Here is an 11,948-nt window from a genome sequence, read left to right as displayed (position 1 = left end):
TGCGAATGTAATTTTTAAGGGGCCCGGCGCGCCGTTTCGCTGCGACTGACATCTCTTTTTTTAATTGACCCCGGGTCAAATAGGGACTGGGATAATATTTTGTTAAATTATTCTCATTTCCCCGCGAATCACATTTCCATATATCTCCACTTCATGCCTTATTTATTACCTCCTTACAATTACCATGCAAACGACGTCTTAACTGTCACCCCTTTCTCCCTCTGAACAGTTTAGTAAATATCAAACCATATTCATTATTAATAAACCCACAGCTGAAAAACCCCCTTTTTATTTATAAATTATTCACACGCTCAAAAGCTTGGGGAGTATGGGCGCCCTCCATTTGATGCCACGGAGGCCAGCATAATTAAGACTATTGGCTCAAAACCGACGCTGGTGCATGGATCATCTGTTTGGCCGCTCATCTATCTGTCCATCTGTGTGAGCCATAGGACATCATGCATTTCAATCACAGCCTCGCGCCTGGTGACAGTCTTTGCACAATGGTTGTTGATTTTATTATCACAGCACAACTGGGTGGAGGCACCCCACTGTTTTACTGCTCACCAGAGCCCCCGCCTTGAGTCAGTCATTGATGGTTTCACATGTGCACACACTACGGCCGACAAACACACACACACACACGCTCACACTCAAAGGGAAAAACAAAACGCAGAATCAATTCGCACTACTCTTTATCTCTCACATTCAAGCTCCACGCGGCCCAGATCGCGCCCTGACATATGTAGGAACAACAAACGTCTATTCCTGCACGCCAACACACACACACACACACATTCAGACACGCTCATTTGCCCATGTGCTCACTCACACTAACCTGGGTTGGCTTCCCAGCTGTGCAAGCTGTTTCTTCCATCAACATGTGTTTACTGGCAGGGGACCCTTATGTTTGCATTACAGGGAGGCAATAAACAGGAAGGCCAGCCCCGGGGTTTGAAAACTACTGTTTGGGTGGGGGGTGGGGGGGACCCTCATGGGGAGTGAGCCCTAATCATTGTGTGCTTCAGCCTTTAATTGAATGCAGCGCGAAATGTCAAAAAAAAAAAAAAAAAAATGGTGGATGATGTTTTCTGGAATCCACACACGCTGAAGTCCTCAGTGTCCAGATTTACACACTTTGATGAATTTTTCACAGTCTTATGGAGCGCTAACCACCTGGTTGAGTTGACAGGGCGCATGTGTGCGTGCCTCTCTCTGTTTATATGTGTGTGTGTGTCTGTGTGAAGGGGGAGGGGGTGTGTTAACATTAAATTAAATCGTCGCTTGCTACAATACACATACAAGTGAAAGACTGATTAACCGGATGACTGCAAGGCCTATTATTTTGGTTAATCAATAGATCCTTGAATAACTAATGAGCAACATCAAAGAGCGAGCCTATAAACAGCCACAGGCGAGTGATAGACTGCACTGTTTTCATCTCTCTATAAAAGCCTTCGCTTTTGTTGAAATATGATAATGACTCTGTTCTCTTCTGTTCATTTCAGCGCCCACTGTACGACAGTGAACAATAGGCTCATTTTAGATCAAACCGCACCTGATAAAAGTATGTTTTTAGTCGACTTCAAAGAAAATAATTAGAAAAAAAAAAAAATCTCAACCAGCTTATGAACTTTTCTCTGGGTAAACTACGCAGGTAGGCTTCCTCGTAGTGATTTGTAAACTAACTGTATTCTGATTCAGACTAAACAACATGAGTTGTTTGGGTAAACAGAAGACAACAAGTCGCAACTGTTGATTTATTCTTTCACGAGTGTCGAGGTTTTCTAGAATCAAGTCATCATTTCACCATTTGGCAAAACATCTGGAGCTGATTCGGCTCTAATGTGACTACTTACACATTCATTTGCCTTAATTAGTTTCCAAATCTGTCGGCTAATGGAGGGAAGCGATTGAACCGGATACCAATTCTCAATAGTCAGAATTGCCTTTTTTGGTCAAAAACTGACCCATGGTTGACCAAAAAAAATAAATAAAATCAATGGTTTGGTTCTCAAAACTTCCCTCAGAGAAAGGGAGAGTTTCTGTGTACCAAGACATAATGAGAAGACTGCTATCACTATATTTAGTTTAGTAATTCATGTGTAAAATATTACTTCTTGTTGAGTCTCAGCATGATTAAATCACAGAGCTGTGGCTGTAAAGAGAAATGAAGAGCTTTCGGGTTAAGGTTCAGATAGAATGAAAATGAATGTTTATATGGAGCTACTTTTGCCTTAAGTGGGGTCACGGTGCAGATTTTTTCTAGATTACAACAGAATGTACATTTTCCTACAAATGAGTAGCGTGAATTGATAGGATTCAAGACTCCATGTGGGCTGCTCCACCCCAAAATGTTAAGGCAGTCATTTAACTCAGAATAAATGTCTTAAACACCCTCCCCGTGACGCGCCATCAGCCAATAGCGGGGCCCCTGGGGGCGGGGGCCGCACCCCCCCGGCAAGCATCTGAGGCAGAGGGGCTCCTCCGACTCAGCTCCTGCCAGATTCGGTGTACCCCCCCTACTAGCACCAGATGACTGTCAGTGCGCATTTCCTATTGGCAAGAGGGAGTGAGAAGTAAACAGAGGAGACCGACGGGAGAAGAGTGTGTGTGTGTGTGAGAGAGAGAGAGAGAGAGAGAGAGCGAGAGAGAAGGAGTGAGTGTGTTAGAACAGAGTGAGAGACTCCAGCGGAGGGGGCGAGAGGCAACTTCACCGGGGTTTATCACTGCGCACTGTCGAGGAGGAGAGATCGCTCTCGAGCTCAACATGCCCAGGCAGGTTCAAAAGTGGACTGTGGACGATCGCAGCGACTGAAACGCCAGATCCAACTGATGGACTGTTAGAGAGCGCGGCGACAGGGGAAAGCTGTGCCGGCGCGACGGGGAGCGGACCCTGGGAAAAAGAAGAAGAGGAAGAAGGAGAACCTGACGCAGTGGGAAAAGTTACCAACTATGGAGGTGCATTGTTAACTGAGAGTTTACAAACTGTGCGGACCTTTCAGAGTCACTCCGTTCAACTGGATGCTATACTAAACGAACCCCAGCGCGCCTGGCTCGTCGGTCCGGTGATATTCCGGTGCCGCGGTGGACCATAACCAGCTCCAGTCGCATAGACGGAGCGAGCGAATCCTTTCCACGCAGCACAATCAGCGGCCAGAGCTTCTAAAATGACGGCGTTGTACCTCGTCTTTTGCCTTATGGTCTCAGGTAAGACACGCTTTTTTTGTTTTGCTTTGTTTTCTTATTCTTGTTTTGCCCTCATCCAGCATGCACGGTGGAGACAGGATGGACCGCGCTCCGTTGCTGGCGCGCTGCGTCAAGCCATCCAGTGCGCCGGTAACAGAGGGGCAACTGAGATGCTGCAGTGCTACAGTTCACTGCTGTTAATTGCCGGTAAATGTTTAATTAGTTTTGTAAGAGTGATTACATCGGGAGGATCTCTACTGTGTGCGAGCCGACCCGGAGCACCGGAGGATTGTGGCACTGCGTAAATCTGAGGGCTCTGTTTTCCGCTCTGGTTCATATCTCGGACGCTGCGAGGGAGACGCTGTCTTGTTTTAGTGGACAGGCACGAGTGTGTGGGTGAACGCAAAGTTTAACTTATCGGATTTTGATTTGATTCGATTTTTTTTTTCCACCCGGGGTGGGGAGTCGTCGCTCCGGACTGCGTCCACTCGCAATACATCCTCCTGGATGAGATGCTTCAACTGAAAAGCGCCGAGGAATGAGACGGAGCCGTGCAGAGCTCCGCATCCCTTTTTTTTTTTTTTTTTTTCTCTCCCCCGTGAAGTTAGTCAGTGGTCCCCAGATTGATTTCCATTAAAACACTAAAGCGAGAGCTCTGGCCTGATGGAACGATGTGGAAATTATGTCTCCTACCGGTCTGAAGTTTTTCTCTTTTGAGCCCTAATCGATCGTGGTCTCTGTGAACGGTGCGTAAACAGATAAAAGGGTGCACGGTCGAGCACAGTCTCTCGGGTATGTGCGTTTGTGATGGAGCGAGAGAGAGAGATGGAGGGAGGGAGGGGGAGAGAGAGAATGAGTGTGAGAGAGAGAGAGGCAGGAGAGGAGAGGGGGAGCGTTTGCTTTTCGGGAGACAGGCGGAGAAATAACGCACCTGTCTGCCGCCCCCCCGCTTCTTGTTTGCAGAAGTGAGTCGACTACAGGAGTTTGTTTATGAATCCTTATGACACAGAATGAATAATCACATACTCAGACTTCCCAGGATCAATGTAAACCAGATTGCGAGAGTGTGTTTCATGGAAAAACAAAAACCCCAAAAAGAAGTCACACATTTGAAAAAGGCATTAGTGTTTAAATCCGATGCACGTCAGGCTGGTGGAGGTAGTTTTCACCTCATCTATCTTCTATCTGTCTGATGGGGGGGTAATCGAATTAGCGTGAGATGTGAAAGAGGACAGAAGATCTCTGGTTTTTTTTTGTTGTTTTTTTTTGTCCCAGTATAAATCTAATCTTTATGAACAGACCGGCTCTCTGAGCAGCTGGTGAAATGTACTTCATTAATTTAGTGCTGTAAAAAAAAAAAAAGAGAGAGAGAGAGAGAGAGGCTCTCAGCAATTAACACAGAGCAACTGTTGACTTATCAGCATTTTTCAGAGTTGATAAACTACTGCATGGCATTAACAATTTGCGGGAAAATAATTACATTTAAATGTAAGAGAATGCTCAACAGTATCACGCTGACTCAGATCATCTCTGGGAGGGGAGGGGGGGCGAAACATGGAATAATCCTTTTAGGCTTCATCTTCTTTTTATTTCTCCACGCTGCGTTTGTAGCTAATCACTCGCAGTTTCAGCAGCTCTCCAGATCACAAATGGCAAAGCGTGCTCGGTGGCCATTTGTTGAGCGCAGACGTCTTCACCTTCGGCCCCCCTGGTTCCGCGTGGTTTTGTCATTATTCAGAGCTCGGGGGAGGGACATGACACCAGCAGACCCCTGCTCCCTGACAGACTAGCAACAGCTGGATGAGAAGGGGCGGTAGCCAGACAGTGGCATATTTTCCCTGACCCTAACCCTAACACACACACACACACACACACACACACACACACACACACACACACACACGGACACACAACTCCTCTCTCTCTCTCTCTCTCTCTCTCTCTCTCTCTCTCTCTCTCTCTCTCTCTGTCCCGCTCTTTCCCTCTCACACACACACTCACAAATAATGAAAATGGTAACAGCTGCCCTAATTAGAACCTAAGAGACCCTAGACCTCATTTATTGTGCCAGTCTTCCACAGCATGAAAAATGTGGCCACAGCACATGGCTCCACTTTGAAATGTGCGTATGGCACATAGCATACATCTGTATGTATGTAGTCTCATACAACACTGATAATTTACTCTCTCGGAAAGTCCCCTGGGCTCCCGGAGGAATTGGATTCCACACTGCATCAGTATTCTGAGTAATCTTCAGTGAGCTCTTCTTTGGAACCTTTTGCTTTGGGTCGCTTACGTCTCATCGGGCCAAGTTCAAAGGCTGTGAGCTGAGATTACAAGTTTTCTCTCCCTTCCTCTTAAGTCGCGTTGCCTGTCATGTCCCACTATAGTGTAACGCCGTGGAAATGTTCCACCTTGCCTCCTCTTCTCACGGCTCCTTTGCCTGGTCGCAGGATGTGTGACTGTGGGACAGGAGGACATGAGAGCGTAACCGCCTAATGGGCCGGAGGCGGCCGGCAGACTTTCACCAAAAGGTTGAAAGCCTGCTCACACACACGCACACACACACACACACACACACACACTTCTACAGGGCACGCACGGACACGACTAAGCCGAGAAAGTGATAAGCCCCGGACAGGCTCCCCCCCCTCCTTCCCACCCCGCCATCCTTCCCTTTCCCATTGGCAGAGATTTGTCTTTTCCTCATGCAGTGCAGATGTGTTTGTGGACGCAAGTGGCAAAGTGGCCCAAGAGGTTGGTTTTGGGGAGCTGTGCATATTTTATGAACCGCCGTTCTGCTGCTCTTTGAATTCTTGCGGAGCAGCTCCGGATGGGGAGGCAGAGTTTAAGATGAAGAGGGTGGAGGGAAGGACGGAGGGAGGGAGAGAGGGAGAGAGGGGAGTCTGGTTACAGGAACGAGACTCGCATGTGTCACCAGTCTCTTGATGATTAAGCTGACAAGTAGCAGGGAAACACTGAGGAAGACCGCTGAGCGTCGTTAACCTTTTCTCCATCTTGTTACACTTGTCTCCCTCTCTGTCACACACACACACACGCACACACAAGCTCACACAAACATACTCATGCTCCCAAATCCCTCCTCCTAGTTTTTTTTTTTTTCCTCCCCCATTTCTCTTCTCTCCCTTCTATCTATTTCATTCCTCGTACGCCTCTGATGCAAAGAGATTGAGGGTAAAGTAGGTAAGTGGCAGAAAGTTTGGCGGCAAGAACCCCGGCCAGCCGATGAGGAGAGTTAGATACGCCGTGCACAGTAGTGCCGACGCAGCACAATCCGAGCACAGCCGAGGCCTGAACAGAAGCGTCTTGCATTATTTAGGAGACATAGTCATGGCAAAGATATAGATGAATTTAGGTCCACTTTGATTTCCTGTTTGCCCGGGCCCCGTGTAATGGTTCTGCTGGCAGGGTGTTATATTGAACACTATCTGGATTTTGCAGATTCTCTGGTGGCCGCAAATCAAATGTAAAGATCCACGCGTTTAGCTACACTTTATATCTTTGTATCCGACGAGCATTTCGTCCCCCCTACCGAAACAACTAAAGTTATTGTTTGAAAGTTGTTGTTGGACGCTTGCCTACAGATTTCCAGGTCATGCACACACACAAACAGACAGTAACGAATGATCGAGATCCTAGACCACGTCCTGCTCTTTTCCTCATCCTGAAGACGTGTCATGCAAACATCCCATTGTCTTTCTGCCCCTCTTTATAAACAGACATCCTCCCCCCCCTCCCTCACGCGCACTTGCTACGTGTATGGAAGGAGGAACTGGAAGGTGAAAGGAAACAATGGCGCTTCATAATGTTGCCTTTCTCTAATCAGCTTTGCCATGCGGGTAAACACAGATAAAGAACTTGGCAGTGTGTCCCGAGGCTTTGTTATCAGCTGTTAGCAACTTAACTGGATGTGTACGCCGGCGCAGCGCGGCACAGGCAGCGCAAGTGGCCAGGTAGCAAACCGTGCGTGGCACTTGGCCTCTCCCAGTATTATTTTTACCCCTTTTGCCGCCCATCCTCCTTTTGTCTTGGCTTTTTCTCCTTGTGTCTGTCTCTGCACATCCTCACCTTGTCTTCCTCTGGGGCAGTCGGGGGATCCGGGGAGGAAATGACAAGGAACGGGACAATGGAGGAGGCCGTGTCAGCTTCCTGCCACCGCCTGGAGACATCTTCCCCACTTGGAGCACTTCAGGCTGTATCATCATGTTTACTCTTTAATAATTCCATACAAACATGGTTAACGTTAAGAAGAAAGAAAGGGAGAAACCGGGATTGTGTATGCATGTCATTAAAACAGCCCCCCAAGGGAAAACTTTCACGTTTGTACAGTAGCAGCTATTTTAAGAAAGACTTGGATTGCATTTATCCCCCCCTTAAAATGTAAGTGTCACTTCAGACTAGAGAGATGTATCACCATTTTCAAAAGACCCCAAGCCCAACATGCAACAGAGAACGAATCACAGACACACCAGACCACACATTCATTTTTATTTTCCAATCAATTCCTGCCCTGCAAGACAAGAATTTCATATCTCCAGCCGAGACACAGAAACCAACAGCAAATTGAAATTTATCTTGTGCGTCGCAGCAATATCTGTTCCTGTGTTATCTCCAGCAGCCGTGTTCCTTAACCTTATATTAAAGATAGCTCTGTTGGAGACGGATTCTGGCAGCTGAGAGGGGGCTCAGGAAAGAGAAAAGTTCAGTTAGGAAATACCGGCAGACATCGTTTATTTAACGCGAGAGGCTGATTTATTTTCACTTCTTCCTCATATGAAATGTAATTGTCAGTGGGACTCACTAAACAGGAGACCTGACGTATCTCTCGGGGAGCGCCGGGGCTTATAGCGCGAGTGCATCATCCGGAAGTGACTCATGAGGAGCCCACAGATGCACGCAACACCCTTAACACACACACACATACACACACACACACACACACACACACACACACACACACACATGCACAGAGGTCAAGGGCACACACTGGGGCAGAGGATGATAAGCTGAGATGAGTGTTTGGCATCTTCAGGGCTGTGTGCCCTTTCTGGAGCGATTAGTCAAAGTCCAACTGTCTAATTAATGATGCTCCGGCTCTCAGGACATGTCATCTCCTTCGCCAACTCAGGCTAAAAACACATTCAAGGAAACCAGAAATTGCCTGCCTGCTGCTCACTTTATTAGCAATGGAAACAGTGTATACCCTTTTGGGAGCAAGTGCTCAAACTCCTTGTTCCTTGAAGTCCAGCCCCCCCCCCACCCTCCCCTCCCTCCCTCTCTCATTCTTCTTTTCATCTCCTCTTCCTGTCAGTTCAAACTGCCTGGAACACCAGGGCTAATACTGTGCTAGTGACTCAACCATTAACCAAAATAGTGGGCTCGCTGTGGTCTCTCTTTCCTCCGCACAATGAAAGCCCAGCTCCGTGTTGTCGTAGGAGGCTGGGGGAAGGGGGTCGGAGAGAGTGTAGCGAAAGTCTTTTATTTCCTTTTTTTTTTTTTTTCCAATTTTGGACAGGGCTGAGAGACTCGCCCCTGGGGGTCTGCGAGAGAAGGGGTGGCCAGTTTGCTATCAACTGAGGGGTGTCAGTCAAAGCTTATCGATCGGGCTTTTTAACTGCGGTTCCCTCCGCGGCAAAACATGTTAATGTTATTGAGCCGTGCGGAGACGTGAGGAACAATGTAGCGGTGTGGGTGGCTGAGGTGGACGGTGGGCGGCTGAGCCGGCGGGAGGGCAAGGTGTGTCTCTCTCTCCCGCCGTCTGTTCGGCCGGAGAAAGCCGATGCAGCGGGCCCAGCGTGAGAACAGAGGGGGGGGAGGGAGAGGGAGAGAGAAAAGGAAGAAAAGGAAGGCAGAGGGGTCAAAGGGATTTACTGCCAGGAGCCTTGCATTTCAGGTAATGGATATGCTTGTATTGGTGTAAACCAAACCTGCTGTTTTTCTTCCAGCGTAGCAGAGGTGAAAAAACAACAAAGGTGTAACTGACTGCAAGTCTGAGGGGGATTAATAGAAAGTTGATATTTCAACACCTCGGGCTAAGCATTAGATCTCAGGTGTACACTTGGACACGCAGGAGGCAGCTGTGTGCGTGCATGCGTGCAGGTGTGTATGGGGGTATGCGCGAGGTCGAGGTAAGGGAGGTGTATCGTGGGAGGCTTTTCTGCCTCTGCCACATTCCTGCGAAAGCTGCAGCAGGGAGGGCACGAACACATGGCTAAGTGCTTCCCAAGCTGGCTGAGGTGAACCTAACACCCCTCCTTGGAGGAAGCAGCCCAACCATTGTTCCAGCACATTGCACCCGTCTGACTGAGGCATCCTAGCGCTGTGCGGATCCCAGGGGGCTGGAGGGAGAACGAAGCAGAGGAGGAGAGGGACTGATTGTTCCCTGCTCAGACTATCCACAGATGGGGCTACGGCACAGGATGCCGGGCTGTTTGCTTTAGAAAGTCCCAGGCGTTTGCTTTGCATTCGCGGTGTATAGAATGCTCTGGGGGATGGCGAGGAGAGGAGAGAGTGCCAGTGGAGACAACAGCAGGAGTAGGGGAGGAAAAAAAAAGAGAGCGAAAGAGAGAGAGAGAGAGAGAGTAGAGCAGAGAGAAAGATAGAAAAAGAGACCTTGCCTAATATGATGTCAGTGTGAATATAGTGTCAGTGCCAAGAAGGGAAGACAGATGATACAGCCATACAATGATAGGGTAGTTGGGCGAGAGCGTGCTCAAGTCCTCCCCTGCTTCCAAACAGAGACGTATAGAGCCGGAGATAATGGAGAAGGGAGGGAGAGTAAAGAGAGTAAGCGAGGAAGGGAAAAAAGGAAGGGATGAGATGCAGGGAGCCCGGGCTGCATCCATCATGTGGTTTGGTGCAGAAGCCATTTGTACCTATTGTTCTCCATAATTTGTTTTCTCGGAGCCTGCGACGGGAGGGGTGAAGGGAAGAGACAAAGCCACGGCAGCCATTTATTTTTGCGCTAATTACATAAGTGAGACAGCATAATTAGATGTATAGCTAAATAGACAATAGGCCGGGAGAGAGATGCTCCGAGGCGGATAGACAGGGAGGTGTGGGTGAATCCAAATAGACGAGAGGCACCGGATGGCCCTCTCTATTTCACATTCAAGAGCGTGAGATGGTGGGGGGGGGGGACACGTTAAAAGAAGAAGTAAAGGGGATGGAGAGGGATAAAGGGAGAGGTAAAAGGGAGAGTAGAGGAGACGGGGCGATAGAAGGGATAAAAGATAAGAGGGAAGGGGAGAAAAGCCCTCTTCACAGACTGCACTTTGAGGTGCGGCCCAATGCTGCAGGAATAGTCACCTCATTTAATACACCTGCTCAGCGGGAGCGGAAAAGGGAGATATGAGGAGAAGTCGTAAAAAGAAAGAGGAGGAAAGGGCAAAAGAGAAGAGAGGGAAGAGGAGACAGATCTCATCTCGGCTCCTTCAGATCAAAGGCAGAGAGTGGCTACAGAAAGCTGTTTGTTGTGGCTTGTTTGGGAGGGTCTGTGTCTGCGTGGGGTCACGGTTTGACCTGGCCTGCCTTTTTCTCCTTTTTTGTTCAGCCGATATTACACTTCAGCACAGTCGCGCGCCAGATCCTGGAGGGTATGACAGCCTACAGGGCCCGGGACACATTTTTTTTTTTGTTTTTTTTTTTCACGAGAGAGAAGCGATGATGAGGCAGCCGGGAAAAGCTGACGAGAGGAGACAGAGAGAGAGAGAGAGAGAGAGAGAGAGAGAGAGAGAAAGAGACGGATGTAGAAAAAGACAGAAGGGGAAGTTTGTGAAAATCGGCGCAGTTCAGAACAAAAAAAAGGAGGGTTTTTTTTTTAAACATCTTTTCAACTGGCTGAAAAAGATGTTCGCTCTAGTCGTGCCGTTGTTGCCGAATGTTCCGCGCGCGCTAATGCAGCTGTGCATCTGCTCAGGTTCACGCGGGGGCGGCGCGTGGGCGTGTTGAGCGCGTCACCAGTCTTTCAGGACTGTGATACAGGGGGGAGATAAATAGGCCCTTAATGAAGCCACTCAATCACAAGCCAGTTAAAACAGCTGACCAGAGATTGAAGGGCAGTCAGGCCTGATTGGAGGCCCATTGAAGCCGGCCGGGGGAAGCTCTTGAGCCGTCACACTTTAGATTAGCCATTCACCGCACTATAGACCTCAGCCTAACTACCCTTCTTTCTCTAAACAGTCCTCTGACACACTATAGTAGCTCGAGTCAACTCCCTGATTGTGCTCGGGAGTTCTTTAAAAGCCAATTTAAACTCAGTCCTTTGTTTAACTCCCCAGGAACTCGAGCTGGGACATATTGTATTGGTTGTGTGTCCGTGTCTGTGTGTGTGTGTGTGTGTGTGTGTGTGTGTGTGTGTGTACTCTTTCATTGGGCTGAGTTTGAAGTTGTTTTTTTGTGGGGCGAGCTGTCTTTAAGCATGTGATGTTTTGTTAAAAAAGGACTGGGTGTATCTCAGAACTGGCACTGACTAGTTTTTTTTTGGGGTGGGGGGGTAGAAAGAGAGGGGTGCATGAGAGAAATCAATGGCCCAATTCAACCTATTACTGCCATGACTGTTGCTGTAATGGTGTGGAAATGGGCAGCGGTCATGTGGATCCCTTCTATACCTCCGGGCTCGGATCACAACTGAAGCTCCGATTCATTTCCTCCCAGCTTTGATTAAAAAAAAAGGGGAAAAAAAGTACTCTGAGGATTTCAAAGAGCCTCACATGATGGTGACGAGGGAAGGGATCGGC

General features: G+C 48.3%; 1 protein-coding gene across 2 annotated transcripts in view; it reads left to right on the top strand.

Moving 5' to 3' along the window:
- The first annotated feature begins 2,526 nt into the window (after positions 1 to 2,526).
- Positions 2,527 to 11,948, top strand: part of kirrel3l (kirre like nephrin family adhesion molecule 3, like) — a 35,988-nt gene continuing 26,566 nt past the window's right edge. For both annotated transcript variants that reach the window (XM_037073794.1, XM_037073793.1), the window contains exon 1: positions 2,527 to 3,210. In XM_037073794.1, the coding sequence (XP_036929689.1) occupies positions 3,171 to 3,210 (40 nt within the window). In that variant the 5' untranslated portion in view covers positions 2,527 to 3,170. The remainder of the gene's footprint in view (positions 3,211 to 11,948) is intronic.

Source organism: Acanthopagrus latus, chromosome 17 (assembly GCF_904848185.1).
Source record: "Acanthopagrus latus isolate v.2019 chromosome 17, fAcaLat1.1, whole genome shotgun sequence".
Taxonomy (NCBI): Eukaryota; Metazoa; Chordata; class Actinopteri; order Spariformes; family Sparidae; genus Acanthopagrus; species Acanthopagrus latus.
Note: the sequence above shows the minus strand (reverse complement) of the source record. Positions and strands in the feature narration are given on the sequence as shown.